At 68.0% G+C, this 16,851-nt stretch overlaps 4 protein-coding genes across 4 annotated transcripts in view; 3 read left to right on the top strand and 1 right to left on the bottom strand.

Annotated features, from left to right (window-relative positions):
* The window catches only part of CHLRE_03g177053v5 (uncharacterized protein), a 12,414-nt gene extending 7,709 nt beyond the window's left edge, over nt 1-4,705 (bottom strand). Inside the window, exons 1-10 of the mRNA XM_043060981.1 lie at nt 4,278-4,705; nt 3,659-3,728; nt 3,193-3,402; nt 2,777-2,945; nt 2,254-2,386; nt 1,816-1,930; nt 1,318-1,508; nt 982-1,027; nt 570-802; nt 62-296 (exon numbers count right to left, since the gene is read on the bottom strand). Of these exons, the coding sequence (XP_042926110.1) occupies nt 62-296; nt 570-802; nt 982-1,027; nt 1,318-1,508; nt 1,816-1,930; nt 2,254-2,386; nt 2,777-2,945; nt 3,193-3,402; nt 3,659-3,728; nt 4,278-4,483 (1,608 nt within the window). The 5' untranslated portion in view covers nt 4,484-4,705. The remainder of the gene's footprint in view (nt 1-61; nt 297-569; nt 803-981; nt 1,028-1,317; nt 1,509-1,815; nt 1,931-2,253; nt 2,387-2,776; nt 2,946-3,192; nt 3,403-3,658; nt 3,729-4,277) is intronic.
* A 120-nt stretch (nt 4,706-4,825) lies between these two features.
* On the top strand, nt 4,826-9,771 carry CHLRE_03g177007v5 (uncharacterized protein). The gene is made up of 8 exons (XM_043060980.1): nt 4,826-4,893; nt 5,073-5,124; nt 5,344-5,787; nt 6,054-6,217; nt 6,492-7,494; nt 7,782-7,951; nt 8,168-8,436; nt 9,230-9,771. Exons 1-8 carry the CDS (start codon nt 4,871-4,873, stop codon nt 9,625-9,627), a joined length of 2,523 nt encoding a protein of 840 aa, XP_042926109.1. The 5' UTR covers nt 4,826-4,870; the 3' UTR covers nt 9,628-9,771.
* Nucleotides 9,772-9,825: 54 nt separating this feature from the next.
* On the top strand, nt 9,826-14,141 carry CHLRE_03g176961v5 (uncharacterized protein). The gene is made up of 5 exons (XM_043060979.1): nt 9,826-10,018; nt 10,120-10,204; nt 10,424-10,720; nt 10,958-11,725; nt 11,926-14,141. Exons 1-5 carry the CDS (start codon nt 9,956-9,958, stop codon nt 13,767-13,769), a joined length of 3,057 nt encoding a protein of 1,018 aa, XP_042926108.1. The 5' UTR covers nt 9,826-9,955; the 3' UTR covers nt 13,770-14,141.
* Nucleotides 14,142-14,195: 54 nt separating this feature from the next.
* Nucleotides 14,196-16,849, top strand: CHLRE_03g176930v5 (uncharacterized protein). The gene is made up of 5 exons (XM_043060978.1): nt 14,196-14,411; nt 14,535-14,549; nt 15,164-15,219; nt 15,691-15,754; nt 16,088-16,849. The coding sequence occupies exons 3-5, from the start codon at nt 15,179-15,181 to the stop codon at nt 16,493-16,495; spliced, it is 513 nt and encodes a 170-aa protein (XP_042926107.1). The 5' UTR covers nt 14,196-14,411; nt 14,535-14,549; nt 15,164-15,178; the 3' UTR covers nt 16,496-16,849.
* Nucleotides 16,850-16,851: the final 2 nt, after the last annotated feature.

Genomic DNA, 16,851 nt, shown 5'->3' with positions numbered 1-16,851 from the left:
CCTCCCCTCCCCTCCCCTCCCGTCCCCCTTCTCCTTCCCCTTCCCACATCCTCCACCTCACATTCAGCGCTGCCAGTAGACCCGGCACCAGCACCTCCACCACCGCGCCCGGCACCGCGCCGCCGCCGCCGCCACTGCCGCCGCCCTCCGCCGCCGCCGCCACCGCCGCCTGCACCGCCACCAGCTGCCGCAGCACGCCCAGCGCCCCCACGCGCGTCTTGGCGCTCTTGTCCTTGAGCTGCTTGGCGGCGGCCTTGACAATCATGGCCGTGTCAGCAGACAGCAGCGACACAGGGCTGCGGGGCGGGGAGGAGGGGGGGAGCAAACATGGTATAGAGAAGTGTAGCGACTAGTGAGGTAGACGGCAGGCATAGAGGGGGAGAAAAATGAGTGCGCAAACTGCTGAGCTGAAGAGAGCGTGTGTACTGAATTGAGCCGAGAGAGGAGGAAAGCAGCAAGGGTTTCCCGCGTGTTGCCCCCTTTCCCCTGTCCCCCTCCCCCCTCTTCCGCCACCACTGCCCTCCTCCTGCCCCCCCCCCCCCCACACACACACACCCTCCTCCCCTCACCTGGCCTCCGCCTCGCCTCCTCCGCCTCCTCCGCCGCCGTGGCGCCCCGCCGTGGTGCCCACCTGCGCCAGCAGCTCCCCCACCGCGGCGAACACGTCGCCCTTGACGCCCTCCTCGCGCTCGCGCTCGAAGCGGCCCACCAGCTCGGGCAGCGCGGCGCGGTACAGCGGAGGCAGCTGGTCGGGGTAGCGGCCGATGAGGGCCACAAGGATGCGCGTGGCGGCGCGGCGGACCTGAGGGGGAGGAGGAGGGGAGGGAGGTGTAAGCAAGGGTGAGGGTTCGGGATGAGGGATCGGGTGAGGGTGAAGGCTCCACATCTACACGCCCCGCCTGTTCCGCCGGCCCCCATAGCCCTCTCTCGCCGTGCCTTTCGCCGCCCCTCCGCCCCTCCACCCCCGCCATACACGCGCACCTTCCAGCTCATGTCTTCGTCGTCCGAGTACTCGTCGCCGTCATCCCTGCGCGCCAGCGGGGCAGCAGCAGAAGCAGCGGCAGTAGCAGTAGCAGCAGTAGCAGTGTGGGGGCGTCATCACCAGTAGCGGTCGCGGCAGAAGCGGCAGTAGCAGCAGTCGTGGCGGCAGCAGCAGTGGGGCGTCAGTGGCGGCAGTAGGAGCAGCCGGAGGCGGAGCGTCAGTCGCAGTGGCGGCCGTGGCTTTTGCGCCGGCCCCCAGCCCCCCTTCGGTTTAGTTTGGGCTGGTATCTACAACCCCCCCTAGCCCCAACCACCACCACTCCAAACCCGCCTCACCCGTCCGCGTCCTCGTCCTCGTCCCCGCCGCTCATGTCGTCGTCGTCACCGCCGCCGCCCTCCTCCCCGTCGTCGTCGTCATCGGCGGCGAAGTTGGGGTCGTACCTCAGGTAGCGCAGCGCCGCCGCCAGCACCGGCTCCAGCAGCGGCCGCGTGTCGTGCGGGCAGCGCAGCACAAAGCCCTCCAGAGCCTGTGTTGCAGTGTGATGGAGTGTGGGTGGGCGGGTCGGTGAGCGTGTTCGAGAGCACGAGTCGGAGGAGGCTGTCCCCCGCTTCCGTGCTATGGTTGCTCTCATGGTTTGCTGCTTGGTGCAAACAAACCCCCTGGTTTGGGATTGGAGCAAGCTACCCTCCTCGCCCATCCGTCTGGTCTCCAGGACATTCTGACTGTCCTTGCATCCCACCCCACCCAACCCCACGCCCCACACCCCGCTCCCCCTGCACACACCCCCTGACAAACATTCCCACACACACACACACACACACACACACACACACCTGCAGGCAGTGCTCCCGCAGCTCGTCGTCTCCCTCCGCCGCCTGGTCGCAGTGGCGCACCGCCAGCGGCACCGCCACAGACAGGTAGCGGCCGAAGCGGTAGCCCACAGCGCGGCTGGCGGGGTGATTGGGGTGGTGAGGGTGCCGGTGGATCGTTAGCGGCTGTGACGTGTCCCCCCGACTTCGTCTGCAGTCTTCAGGGCATCCTGTACCGCTTGTCCAACCAGCTTTGCAACCCCCCGCCCCCCGGCCCCAGGAAGCTGCCAGGCCCCATGCCACCACGTGTAGCACAACACACAAATACACGCCTCCGCGTCCTAGGTCTAATTCATCACGTACTCTCCCCCTCTCCCTCTCCCTCTCCCATCCCCATCCCCCTCATCACCTGACCCGCCTCCCTCTCCCTCCCCCTCTCCCCTCCTCACACGCCCTCCTCACCTGACCTGCCCCACAGCCTGCACGTAGGTGCGCGCGAAGTCGGCCTTGACGCCCGGCTGCTGCTGCAGCGCCGCCAGCAGCGGCCCCACCACACCCGCCAGCGCGTCGTCAGTCAGGTACACGGACAGGGCGGCTGCGGGAGGCAGGAGGCAGGGGGGGAGGAGGGGAGGAGGGGGAGGAGGGGGAGGAGGGAGGGGGAGGAGGGGGAGGAGGGGGGGAAGGGGTGGAGGAGGGGAGGGGGCGGGAGGGAGGGAAGGGGCTTACGGGCTCCTAGAACGGCTACCTCCCCTGCGCCGAGTGCCGCTCCGTTGTCAAAGCATAGGCCACGCTCTCCTCCTCGCTCTCTTGCATGGGTTCAACTTTGTTTGGGCTGGTAGCTACATTTCCCCCCTTCACCCACCCACCCCTCATCCCCTGCCCCCCGCCCATCCCCCCTTTCATCCCCTCCCCCTCCCCCTGGGGTCTACTTCACTACACTTCTCTGTACCAATCCTTGCAACCCCTCCCCCAATCGCTCACTCACCCAGCCCCTGCAGCGCCTTCTTGCGCAGCAGCAGTCGGCCCTCGCCCATCAGCGCCGCCAGCAGCGCGTCCCGCACGCGGCCCTGGATGTCCGCCGGCAGCAGCCCGCCGCCGCGACTGATGAGCTCCGCCAGGATGTCCAGCACATGGCCCGTCACGTCCGCGTCGTCCTGGGGGTGCAGGGTTTGGGGATTGGGGGGGGGGTCGGGTTGGAGGGTTTGGGGTTTTTGGGGTTGGGGGTTGGGGGTGGAGAGACGTGTGTGTGTAGAGGGGCGGTGGAAAGAGCTCTTGTGGACAGACAGAGCAGGTACAATGCGTTGATCCCTTGGGACCCCCCTGCAAAGCACACGTTTTTTGCGGCTGTCCCTCCCTTCCCCCACCCCCGTCCCCCAACCCTCCCCCCACACGCACGCCCACCTTGTGCGCCTGCAGTCCGTCCAACATGCGTCCGGCGATGATGGCGGCGGCGGAGGCGGCCAGGCCGGGCGCGGCGGAGGCGGCCAGCTCCTTCAGCAGCGCCTTGAGGCCGATGGAGGCGATCTCGCGCTGGGCGTCGCGCGCCTTGCTGGCGGCGGCGCTGGTGGCGGCGCCGGAGCCGCCCGCGCCGCCCGCCGCGCCGCCGGCCACCTGCCCAATGGCGGTGGCGGTGGTGAGGTGGTAGGGGATGGGGGTGGTGGTGTTGCTATGGGGATGGTGGTGGTGGGACTGGTGATGCAGGTGCTAGGGGGGTGGGACTGCACACCACGCCCCCGTGACGCCGCCGCCCCGCCCGCGCCCTGCCACCTCCCACCTCCCACCTCCCGCTCACCCATTGTCCCCCCTTGCTTCTCTGTACCGTCTTTGCAACCCCACCTCCACACACACCCCGTCCACCCACACACACCTTGTCGCACAGCTGCCGCACCAGGTCCTCGGCCCGCGACTCCGCCACCTTGCGAGCCAGGTGGCCCAGGCTGAGGGGGATGGAGGGGCGGGAGATGGGGGGAAGAGATGTGGAGGGGGGCGTGAGGCACGAAGCCGGTTTGTGTGTGCGTGTGCGTGTGCGCGTGGGCGGGGGGGCCGGGCTGTGGCTGTAATGCTGGACTGGTCTGGTCTGCAGGCAGCCAGGGTGAGGTGGGTGTGCATGCCGGCGTGCGGGGAGGCCGCGTGTTAAACCAGGAGCCCCCGCCCCGGCCCCGACCTCCCTTCGAACTGGCTTCGGTGCTCCGGGCCCCACACCGCTTTAGTGCCATCGCTCTGCCCCATCCCAGTCCGTGCCCCGCCCAGCTCTCTCTCTGCGTCGCACCCCTGTGCAACGCTCACACCTATCCCCCATCAGCAGCACCCGCGGCCCTGCCCCCGGTCTTGCAGCAGGCCTGACCACACTGCTTGCAGATTGCTAGCAGCCTGAGGCCACTGGGCGGAGATAACTTGGCGGAAGTCCCAGGTTTGGCATGGCACGATCCCCCGGGCCGAGGCCGCGCTCGGCCGCTCTCACGCAGCCACGCCGGCCTGCTGCTCACCAGCTCACGGCCAGGTTGGAGATATCGCCCGAGGGGTCCTCCAGCTGCGTGAGGATCACGTTGCAGAGCTTGCGCTCCTGCTCCGAGTCCACCTTGAACGTGTCCTTCTGCAGCTCATGGAGCAGGTCGGACGTCGCCATGTAGCGAAAGTCCTTGTCCTTGCTCGTTATCTTCTCCAAAATGACGACAATAGCTGTGCTCGCCATCTTTGCTGCCGCTGCGCCCTAAACGACCGACCACCGGACCGAAAGACCGAACGCCGTGCGTGAAGCTGTCACGCCGCTAGCGTAATTAGCTCAGATCGAATGTCCTGATGTAACGAAGTCCCCCGCGGGGTCACGAGCTCTGGTTTGGGCACAAGATCCCGCCCCAATGTGGTGGGTGACGTGCACTTCCCGCCAGTCGCGTTGTTATGGTTTGTGCGAGTGCAATTAAGACGGGTTTGCGGTCGAGTCTAGACGCGTGCTGCAAAACCTGCACCATGCAACCAACAATGCCGGCATTGGAGCCCCCGTCTGTTAAGAACGGGCTATTCGCTTGACGATACAGATAAACAAACGAAAATCACATCCAATGCATAACAACAGAGAGCTATGGAGCCAAGCCCGCGAATAAGGTGTGCGCTACGACGATTCGTCTGCGCACGACCCTTCAGCTCAAGCTAGTTACCGTCTCCGTGCAAAGCAATAGGTCACTGGGTATAGAAGCTTGCCCCAAAAGGCCTCGTCGTTGACGGCCGCCCCCCCCCCCCCCTCTCCCCCCACCCTCCTCCATCCCTCATGCGGCTGCTCGCAGCCCCGCTCTGACGCTGGAGCTGCTGCGGGCGCCACCCGCCGCCATTCCGCGGGTGAGATCCAACCCCCTGGGATATTGAAGGCGCCATGCAGCGCGCTACCCGGCCTGCCACTGGTGCCCCTCTTTGACCCTTACGCACCCACCCACCTAATGTGTCCCGGCCCACTCCCCGCCCTGCCCCCTGCGTCCCCGACTCCCCTCCCCTCCCTCCCCCATAACCCCCCTGCTACTGCCGGCGCTGCCCTGACCAACACAAACACACACGCCCCAGTCCGACCCGCTGCTGTTCGGTCGGGAGGTGCTGGCGGAGGCATGGCGGGCCCAGCAGCAGCCGCACCAGGGCCGGCCGCAGACAGCCTGTGCAGCGGAAACGGCTGATGCTGGGGCGGGCGGCGATGTAGCTGGGGCAGCAGCATCAGGGGCAGCATCAGGGGCAGCAGCAGCAGCAGCAGCAGCAAGGGTGGCAGCAGGAGCCGGTGTAGCAGTAGCAGCAGCATGCAGCTATGGTGACAGCGCAGGCGCCAGCGGGCGCGGCAGCGGCAGCCCCGGCGGCGGCTGCGGCAGCTGCGGCCCAGGCCCCGGCGGCTCCGGCGGCCCCGGCTGTGCCCCCAGCAGTGGCGGCTACCGGCGGCTGCCGACCGTCCACGCCGCCGACCTGAGCTATGACGACTTCGTGCGCCGCTACCTGGCCGCCAATGTGCCCGTGGTCATAAGGGTGAGGGGGGCGGGGGCGAGGGATGAGGGGAGGTGGGAGGTGTCCAAGGCCCGTGGTCGTACGGGCAAGGCGGGTGGGGACTAGGGGGCTGGGGGCTTGGGGGGGGCGGGAGCAGGTGGTGGGGGGCGGGAGCAGGTGGGGTTTTTGTGGGAGGTTTTGTCCGCAGCCTTCCAAGGCAGGTGCGATCGGGCAGAGGACGGAAGAAATCACAGGTGGAGCACCAAGGTATGCCTTAAGGCCGCACACCACACTACGCCACACCACAGGGTGTGACGGACGGCTGGAAGGCCAGTGCCGTGTTCCGGGAGCCGGCGGCGGCAGCTGGCAGTGGTGGTGGCGGCGGCGGCGGCGGCGGTGGCGAGCGGCTGGCTCTGGGGGCGCTGGAGGCGGTGGCGGGGCAGTGCACCGTGGCAGTCACCGACACCGGGTGGTGGGTGGGGTGGGGTGGGAGGGGGTTGTAAATACCAGCCCAAACTACAATGCAATAGAGCGAGGAGCGTGGGGGTGCGTGTGTGGGTGCGGAGTGGCGGGGGGTGGGGCGGGGCAGCGGCGGGGGCGGCACGCTTCCATGGTGCACACACCTGCACACACACCTGCAGACACACACACACACACACGCACACACACACACACACACACACACACACACACACACACGCACTCGCACACAAGTGTCTGCCCGTTGCCCGCTGCCTCCGCCGCAGTCTGGACGACGGCTGCGGCGAGGTGCGCGCTATGGCCCTGTCCGACTACCTGGCCTGGTGGCGACACCACAAGCAGGAGCAGCAGCAGCGGGGGGAGCACCAACAGCAGTTGGCGGAGCAGCAGCATCGGGGGAAGCAGCAACAGCAACAGCAACAGCGAGGGGCGGACCAGAGCCTCCAACTGCGGCAGTCTGGCGGCGGCACTTGCACCACCCCCACCCCCATCAGCACCTCCGGCCAGGCTGCGGCCCGCCCCCGCGGCCTGCTGTACCTCAAGGACTGGCACTTCACAGCCGACCTGCCCGCCTTCCGCCCCTACAGCCTCCCAGACTACTTCGCGGAGGACTGGCTCAACGCCTACTACGACGCACTGGCGGCGGAGGCGGGGGCGGCGAATGCGGGGGCGGGGAAGGCGGGGGCAGGGGCAGCGGAGGCGGGGGACGCAGAGGCGGGGGCAGGGGCAGCGGAGGCGGCGGCGGCGGAGGCATCAGGGGCGACGGAGGCGGGGGCAGAGGCAGCGGATTCCACATTCGGGCCCGCCGCCGCTGCCTCCGCCCGCTCCTCCTCCTGCTCCTCCGCCCCCTCCTCCTCCTCCTCCCCGGCCACTGTGACGTCCGACTACCGGTTCTGCTACCTGGGCCCCGCCGGCAGCTGGAGCCCGCTGCACAGCGACGTGCTGCGCAGCCACTCCTGGTCCGCCAACGTGTGCGGCCGCAAGCGCTGGCTGCTGGTGCCGCCACAGCACACACACCTGCTCTACGACTACAGGGCCGGGACGGCGGGGGAGCAGCAGCAGCAGCAGCCGGAGGGGGCGGGGGTGACGGAGGCGGGCGGGAGCGGGAGTGGTGCAGGGGGTGCAGGAGGTGGAGGGGGTGGAGGGTGTGGCGGTGGCGGCACTCGCCTGGCGCCGCACCTGGAGCTGTGGCGGGTGCCCACCCGCCTGCGTGAGGCGGACTTCCCCGGACTGGCGGCGGCGCGGGCGGTGGCGTACGAGCTGATACAGGTGGGCGGGCGGGCGGGCGGGGGTAGCAGGGGTGGGGAGGGAAGGGGAAGGGGCCAGCGGAGTGCAGGTGACAGAGACCGCCCCCCCCCTCCGCGCTGTTACATTCGTTATTTAAGAAGGGGGGGAGGTGTGTGCCAATGGCGGTTTAGGCACACACCTCCCCCCTTCTTAAATAACGAATGTAACACCCGAATGTAACACACACACACACACACACACACACCGCACGCACACTCTTTCATTGGGCTCGGGCACATAACCCCCCACACCCCCTCCCCCTCCCGCAGGAGACGGGTGACGCGGTGTTTGTGCCCAGCGGCTGGCACCACTGCGTGGAGAACACCGCCGACACGCTGTCCTTCAACCACAACTGGCTCAACGCCCACAACGCCCACTGGACCTGGGCGCTGCTGCGGAGGGGGCACGCCGACGCCGCGGCGGCGCTGGAGGACTGCAGGTGCAGTGGGGGTGGGTAGGGAGGAGGATGGGGGGAGGGGGCAGGAGGGGGAGGGGAGGAGGGAGGAGGGGGTTGGACGTGAGGTTTCGGGATGCACGGGTTGCTGTGATACAGACACACACACGCGCTCACACGCACACGCACTGTCTCTGCACACCACCACCACCACCACCACCACCACCACCACCACCACCTGCCGCCGTACGCCCCCCACAGGCCCCTGACGCAGGCGGACGAGTTCGAGGGGCTGGTGCAGCGCGCGCTGGCTGCCAACGCCGGACTGGACTGGGCGGGGTGGGTGGAGCTGGTGGGGGTGGCGGCCAGGCCGGCGGCGGAGGCCCTGGAGGCGGCGGCGGCGAGTAAGGAGGCGGAGAAGGAGGAGACGGAGAAGGAGGAGAAGAGGCAGGAGGGGCAGCGGAAGGAGGAGGCGGCGGGGGCGGTGGAGGCGGAGGTGATGACGGCGCTGGTGGTGCTGCACCGAGCAGGTGAGGGTGGGGGTGGGAGTTGGGTGGGTATGGGTGAGGGTTGGGTGTGCTTGCTGGGTGAGGGGGAAAGCGGGCGAGGCTTTGGCTGGGGCCGTGGGGCCCTGGGGCCTTGTGGGCCGAGCAATCCGTCCCCCCCCCCCCCCCACACACACACGCGCGCAACCGGCGCATTCCCTCGCCCACACCCACCACACGTACCACCACATCCACACACACACGTGCAAGCTGCGGGGTCGTAGGACTCAGCCCCGCAGCCAATGTGGTCGTGCTGTCGCGTGCTGTCGCGTGCTGCGTGTTTTGGTTTGTGTGCTGTTTTTGTTTTCTGCCCGCCTGGTCTTTAGAGGTAGCTCGCCCGCTGGGTCTGAGGTTGTTATACGGGTAGTAATTACGCAAGGATTACTGGCGCGGTGAAGGGTCGGAGTGCGTTACCCTGTGGACTCCAGAGCTGTCTGCGCTCTGCCGGGGAAACGCCAGGTCACGGCAGCCCTCGTTTGAGAGCCCTGTCGTTGGTTATACCAGATACACGATTCACGTGATCTGGCAGAATAACCGTGGAAACCGTAGACACACACACACACACACACACACACACACACACACACACACATCGCCCACCGCGGAGCTCGGTAACCGGCGTAGGTATTGGTCCGTAACTGCGCACGCGTGTTCGGCGGCTTTGTTCCGTTTGTTTGTGTTTAACACACACACACACACACACACACACACACACACACACACACACACACACACACACACACACACACACACACACACACACACACATGTGGTACAGGTCTGCTGCTGCGCGACCTGCTGGCGGCCTTCCAGGAGCAGGTGGCGGCGCCGGCGGAGCGGCACACGCGCCGGCGGCGGCAGCAGCGGGAGCGGCAGCGGGAGCAGCAGCAGCAGCAGGAGGCGGCGGCGGCGGCAGAGCGGCGGCGGAGGGCGGCCCACAAGGCGGGGACGCCACGGGCGGGGACGCAGAGGGCGACGGATGCTGTCGCTGCTTGCCCAGCCGGTGGTTTTAGTGGGGGCGATGGGGAAGCAGGCCCCGACTCGCAGGAGCAGGAGGAAGAGCAGGCGGAGGAGGAAGCGCTGCAGCGTCTTCGCGACGCGCCGTATCTGAAGCAGGCGGAGGACTTGTTGCGACGGTCGGAGGCCGCGCTGGCTTCGCGCGGCTTCGCGCTGTGAAGGCAGATGACCAGAGGCGAGCTTGCGGCGCCTGCGTGGCGGTGCGAGTGCCGCTTCGACTGACGCGAGCGGCAGTGGCGCTTCGGCAGCTTTCCGTTCAGCGGCAGTGAAAGCGCCAAAGCGGGCCCAGAAATGGTTTTGGCTAATGAACGACTATGTTAATGAGCAACCGAAAATGTATAACGGCCTGCGTTTCGCGTCGGGATGTTTCGCAAGCATCCGGACTTGCCTTTTTAGCCTTGGTGTGATGGACCATGACTGCTATAACACAACTTCCTAACGCTTGAGGTTTGGTCTTTGATTTTCGTTTCGACTAAGACTGGTGAAGATGGCGCGGATGCTTGTCACGATGCTAGCAGGCGAGCTTCTGCTGGGCTGCCTTTTCGCTCAGGTGCGCTCTGTCGTCTTAAAATGATTGCCAGGAAAATTGCCGCCGGTTAACACCTCCCACTGAGTTCCATCCGCTGAACCAAACCCTGCGCGTGCCCGCAGCTCGCTGCGGCTCAAGTCACGCTGTGCAACAAGTTTGACAGCGTGGCGGGCCAAGCTCAGTTTGACCAGGCCTGCTGGAACAAAGGTGAGAAGCAGAGGGACCAGTACATGCCTACGAGATGATTGCAGGCGCATTGGCACACATCAGGCGCAGCTGGCGGGTAGCTGGGTGCGCATGTGGGGGCGGGTTTCCGGATAACACGACCGCACATACCGGTACCAGCGTTGAGCAGAGGCGCCAAACACACAACACAACCTTTCACCCCACCACCTACCCCCGAATCGCGCCCTCTCTGGCCAACAGCGCCCTGCGGTGGAGCCAACGTCACCATCCCCACCGCCTGGAACTACTCCTCCCCCTGCACCTCCAACACCTCCAACACCACCTCCTCCTGCGTGCCGCTGCCGCCCGGCTACGCCTCCTGCGCCGACTGGCAGGCCGTCACCAACGCCAGCCCGGCGCCCTGCCGTACACTGACCTGCTGCGCCAGCCCGTACGGCGTGTCGTACAGCCGGTACAACTGCGCGCCCGCCAACACCACGTGCCTGGACACGGGGCCCAACTCGGTGGCGTGCATGCCCACCCAGGCCTGCCCGCCGGGTGCGTCGGGGGGGGGGGTTACATTCATGATAAGTTAAGGAAGTGGTAGACGGTATGTAGATACCAGCCCAAATCTAAACCAGACCCAAGGGGAGAAGGGGTGCATTCATGTGGGCGATGTGCGGGACTTGACGGGCGTGGGGCCGCTATTGCTTGGGGGGTCGGGCAGTGTTTGCCGGTGTGTGCCTCCTGCCACGCCACGCCCACGCCCACGCCTCCACCCGGCCACGTCCGCAGGCTACATTCCGGACGCCTCCGGCTCGTGTGCGGGCGCGCCGCCCACACAGCCGCCGCGGCCGCCCTGGCCGCCCCGCCCGCCGCCCGCGCCGCCGCCCTCCCCGCGCCCGCCGCGCCCGCCGTCGCCGCTGCCGCCGCGGCCGCGCCCGCCACCGCCCACGCCGCCGTCGCCGCCCGACCCGCCGCCTGCGCCGCAAATCCCGCAGGCGCCTCGGTGGCCCTACCCCCAGCTCCCCTCCTGGCCGCCTGCGTCGCCGCCCGCACCCGTGTCCACCACGCCACGTTCGCCCCTGCCTCCGTGGAACCCGCGCCCGCCCTTCCTGCCGCCCACCCCCAACGGACCCACCATCTTTGTGGGCTCGGACGTGCCGCCGTCGCCGCTGCGCCCGCCGCCGCCGCCGCCGCCAATGCCGCCACGCCCGCCGCCGCCGCCGCCACGCAGCTCGCCGCCGCCGTCGCCGCCGCGCCCGCCGCCGCCGCCGCCTGCGCCCTCCTCGGGCGGTTGGCAGACGCCGCCGCCGCCGCCGTCATCACAGCTGGCGGCGACGCCGCCAGGAGTGGCTGGGCCGGCGGCACCGCCTGGCGGCGGCGGCGGGCCGGCGCTGCCGCCAGGGACAATGGCGGCGCCGCCGGGCATGGCGCCGCCGCCAGGTGATGGCGGCGATGGCGGCGGCACGCCGACGTCAGCTGCGTCGGAAGGCGGCGGCGGTAGCAGCAAGACTGTGGCGGTGGTCGTGACGGTGGTGGTGTCTGTGGCGGTGGTCCTGGGTGAGTGGGAGTGCGTTCCTTGCGAGGTCGTTAGGCTGGGTGCTGATATGACACGTGGCGGGGTGTATGGCGCGATGTAGTAAGCGCGGAGACGGGGGCCCAGTACCCTGGCGCATGGTCGCTCTTGCCATCGGCCCATTGCCAGTGCCAACGCCGCCGCTCACGCGCTGCCGCCCACTCTGCGTTCCGCCACCGCACAGTGCTTCTGGCTGTGGGCTGGTGGGCCTGTAGGAAGCCGCCACCGCCGCTGCCGGCAGCACCGCCACCCTTCGGCGCCATGATGCCGCCGGCCGCCGGCACGGCACTGGCCGCCGCGGCAGCCATCGGCGGCAAGGCCGCGCAGCTGCTGCTTGCGAGGCGCGGCGCCGCCGCCGCGCCGCCGTCAACCGCCGCCGCCGCCGCCGCCGCCAGCCCACGTGGCAGCGCGGCGTATGGCGGCGGCCGCAGTGCCACAGCGAGCGCCGCCATCCGGGGCGTGCGCGGTGGCGGCGGCGGTTACGGCAGCGGGCAGTACGATGATCCGCGGTACGAACGGCAGGAGGGTGGCGATGACGGCTACGGCGAGTACGAACACAAGCCCGCCGCGAAGGGGCCGTACGACTGCGATCCCTATAAAGATGAGTACAGTCCGTATGACAAATACGACAAGTACGGCGCTCAGGACGACGACGGAGCCACTACGGCAACTGGCGCAACTGCCAGCAGGATGTCGCACGACAGCTGGGGACCCGCAGCGGCTGCGGCTGCGGCGGCGCCGCCGCCGGGGCCTTGGCCGCCGCCGCCGCCGCCGCCGTCAGTGTACCCGCACCAGCAGCCGCCGGCGCACATGCACCCGTACATGCACGCGCCGGCGACACGAGGCGGTGCGGCGGTGCAAGATGACGACGGCTGGAGCGAGCGGGGCGGCGGCGGCTACGCCAGTGCCGGAGGCGGCGGCGGCAGCAGCAGGGCTACCAGCATTGCCAGCAGCCGTGGTGCGCGCGGCTGGCGCTTGGGGCCGGGCGCTGGCGGTGACGGTGGGGGCGGTGGAGGCGGGCAGCGCTGGCCGTCCGCTGGCAGCGGGCGATGGCCGGACGGCGGGCCGAGCGCAAGAGACAGCATGCGCAGCAATGTCAGCCGGACCGGGCGCGGCGCTGGGCATGACCCCTTCCGCGCAGGCGCTCCGCCGCCGCCGCCGCCGTGGACGCCGCCGCCGCCGCCGATGGCGCGCGGAATGGCGGCGGCGGCGGCGGCTGGCGGCATGGCGTCACCTGGGCGGAGCCCTCGGGGCACTGGCCGCTTAGAGCATGGGGCGGCCGAACGCCAGCATGACCACCAGCAGCAGCAGCATCGTGACCACCAGCACCACCAGCAGTGCCACCAACAGCACCAGCAGCCGCCCTGGGAGCGGCAGGAGTCACACAGTCGGCGCCACCCTCCGCCGCTGCCGCCACCACAGCCGCACTCGCACTTCCGCCCGCCTGCCGCACACGGGGAAAACAGCGGTCGAGACGGCGGCGGCAGCAGCGTTTGGCGCAGAGCGCATGAGGCGGCGGCGGAGGCTGAGGCACGGGCTGTTAGCGTGAGAGGCGCGGGGCGGGGACCAGTAGGCAGGGGTGGTCGGCACGGCGACACGCCGGGCGGCAGCATGGCTGCGTTGCTACTGCGGTCGCAGCACTCGGGCGCGGCTGCTACTGCTGCCACTGCTGCTACTGGTACTGCTACTGCTACTGCTGCAGCGGCGGCTACTGCCGCAGCTGCTGCCAATGCCGGACGGAGCGGCCGCGGCGATGGTGGTGGCGGCGGTGGCCGCGCGGCGGATCTGTACGGACACGGTGGTGCCAGCGGCGGCCGGGGTGGGCTGTGGAGCACCAGTGGCGGTGGTGGCGGCGGTGGCCGTGGCGGTGGTGGGAGGGCGGGAGGAGGTGGAGGTGGCGGCGGCGGGAGCCCGAGGGCTCCGGCGGACTCGTACCTCCGCCGCCACGACAACCCCTTTTATCAGGAGCATCACCGCTTTGAAGGTGACGGTGATGAGCATGACGGTGTGTGGCTTCCCCACCGCTAGATGCACGGGCGATGCTGTTACGGCGGCGCGCCGGTGGTGTGGAGGGCCAAGCAAGGGAGGTTGGAAAAGTGGGGTCGTGAACCGGGCAATTGCATGCGGGCAAATGGATGCGGGCGGTCGCTGCAAGATGCGGCCAGCGGGGGCAGCGGATGATATGAGTACTTGGCGGGGACTGTCGAAGTAGTAATGTGGAGTGGGTAAGCTTCTGGTGTGCTAGTGGCCGCCAGTGTTCAAGGGGGGCGTTTGCAACCATTAAAAGGCTTCATATGCGTGCTTAAGGTGCTTGTATGCTAGTGGTCAAGCATTTCCGCGCCATCATGGCGGGCGCCACGGTTGACCTTAACGGATATCGGGACTTCCTAGCGTTTTGCACACAAACAATGTATAAACGTTCATCAAGATACATCAAAAAAACAACGCCAACCGACTCACTTCCAAGGCCGCTTTCAACCAGTTTCGGCAAGCTCCGGCTCGTGCTTGCTCTTCCCTAAAGCACAACATACGCAACATTAAACACAAACTAATATGCATAATATGTCCTTCGCGGTAACAAGGTATCTCGTGTTCGGTGTGGAACTCCTATGGCCGATTTACGCCACGCTCGTGGCGATGCGGACCACGTCCAAGAGTGATGATAATCAGGCGAGATTGACATAAGGAGCATAGCATGCAGTGCGAGGCACAGCCTTGAGAAATTGTCAGGATGCTCCTGCAAAACCCTGCGCGCGCCCACACTCGCGCCTTCTTCGTCCGCATGCCTTGCAGTGGCTGGCCTACTGGGTAAGCACGACAGCATTGCTCGGCTCGGCTTGGAGCATCTAGCGACGGTTAATTTCCGGGTGGTGCTTGACAGGGGGTTTCGCCACGCGGGCCGAGCCCCGTGCTCCTAGGGAACGCCAAGGCCTGACGCGTGTGCCGTGATGCATAGGGGGGGCTGTGGGAGCGGTGGAGTTGCCCTGTCGCGCGCCCTCCGGTTCCTTCCAGCCGCGGCGGGGCCGGGAACGAGGGGGGGCGGCGGTGTTGCCACTACCCCCACCACGCCACCACCACCACCACCACCACCACCACCACCACCACCACCACCACCACCACCACCACCACCACCACCACCACCACCACCACCACCACCACCACCACCAACCCACGGCAACTCAGCCAAAACGGCAGTGGGGCTTGCCGCCATGCACACCATGTATGTGTCACAGTCACTGCCGCGCACCTGCCCGCCCTGCCCTGCCCCGGCGCGTCCCGCCCGCCGTGTCCCACTGAGCGCACGTGTGTGTATTAGAAAACCACGAGAAGGGAAACGCAGACTGTGTATGCGAGTGCTTGAGCGGTCACTCGTGTGTATGTATGTGTGTGCGTGTGCATGTGTGCGTGTGCCGGTCCTGCAGGTGGTTCACGCCTGCATGTCCGTGCTGGAGGGAGTGGCGCATGCGGTGGTGCAGTGGTGAGGCCCGAGGGGGCGGAGGGGGAGAAGGGGGAGGGGGAGCGGGGAGGGGGAGGGGGAGCGGGGAGGGGGAGGGGGGAGGGGAGTTACCACATCCAGCAGGGGGAAGATGGAGTCACCGAACACGCTAGCTGTCGCGGCCGTGGGAGCAGGCGGGGCGTTTGGGAGGCTGGGCTGGCAGGGGGCCAGGGGTTTTAGGCGGGACCGCGGGAAGATGAGCGCTCCTGAAGAGACCCCCGGCCACGGGTCATGGTTGCAGGCCTGACGCCAGCCCGCCCCTCTCGCTCTCACACCTCGCCCTCGCACCAGCTGCCCAGCGGGGCCCTCACTCTCACTCTCAACACCGACCCCTTGCTCACGACTTTACGGTATTGCAGCCTCCCTGCCGTACCTGCCTCGTCTCGCCTCCCTCGCATGCACCTACCTCTCGCCCCCCCCTCCTCGCTCTCTCCCCCCCCCCGCCCCTGTCAGGGTGCCGCTGTACTTTGAGCTCAAGCTCGTGTTTGTGCTGTGGATGACGCTGCCGCAGACACAGGTGGGGCGGGGGGGCGTGTTCATGTGGGAGGGGGCGGCAGTGGTGGCGGGAGCTGCAGGGGGCCGCCTTCACGGGGCGCCCTCATGGCAGCGTGACGGGGGTCAGGGGGTGGGAGTCCCGGCCGAGGCGGGGCAGGGCGGGGCGGGGCGGGGCGGGGTGGGGCGGGGGTGGGGGCATGATGGTGTCGGGCACCCGGCATGTCGGGTGCGTTGGGTCGGAGTGGAGAGCGAGCAGGTGGGAAACCTGCACACCGAGACCGCACCACGACACGCCCTGCTCTCCGCCCCGATGTCGGCTCCCCGGCGCCGTGTGTCGCCCCCGCCCCCCTAACAGGGTGCCCGCATGATCTATGAGGGCATCCTCGCGCCGCGGCTGGCGGCGTGGGAGCGCCGCCTGCGCGGCGGCTCCGCAGGCAACGGCCGCGGCGCCGCCGCCGCCGCCAAGGCCGGCAGTGAAAGGGACGAGCCGGCGGGCGCAATCGCCGCAGCGATACTTCAGAATGATGAAGACCGTGGCGAGGGCGGCAGCAGCAAAGTCAAGGCCAGCCTAAGGAACCTGTTCCACCGCACACACAAGTCCGAGGGGGCAGAGGAGGCGGGCGGGGTGCGAGGCAGCAGTGGCGGCGGCGGCGGCGGCGGCGGCGGCACGGCTGTTGGGGAGGGGCAGGAGGTCGGTGGCGTCGGCGGCGGCGGCGGCGTGCGCCTCTACTCTCCGCTGTCGGCGCACCTGCAACAGTCCTAGCTAGGAACTAGTAGCCAGTGGCTAATAGCTAGTAGTACTGCTGGCCTGTGATGTGGCAGATGTGGCACCTGCACCGACTTGCACATCTGCGCGGCTGCGCCTGCCAGCGACACGCGTTGGGGGATCATTGGACCATTGGACCAGCACCATTGGAGTTACGGTTCCAAACTTGTCGTGGAGGCATCGGATGACGGTGTTCTGCTGGTGCTACACGGTACGTGGCCCTGGCTCAGTTAGCCACACTTCATTGCCTGCCAGTGATCAGGCGCAGTGCTCTGTTCGGAGGCCTATTGTTGGGTCGGGTTTGGAGGGTTGATGAAGTTTGGAGTCATGTGTTTGTAACAACATAGGCAACT

Source organism: Chlamydomonas reinhardtii, chromosome 3 (genome assembly GCF_000002595.2).
Source record: "Chlamydomonas reinhardtii strain CC-503 cw92 mt+ chromosome 3, whole genome shotgun sequence".
Taxonomy (NCBI): domain Eukaryota; kingdom Viridiplantae; phylum Chlorophyta; class Chlorophyceae; order Chlamydomonadales; family Chlamydomonadaceae; genus Chlamydomonas; species Chlamydomonas reinhardtii.
Note: the sequence above shows the minus strand (reverse complement) of the source record. Positions and strands in the feature narration are given on the sequence as shown.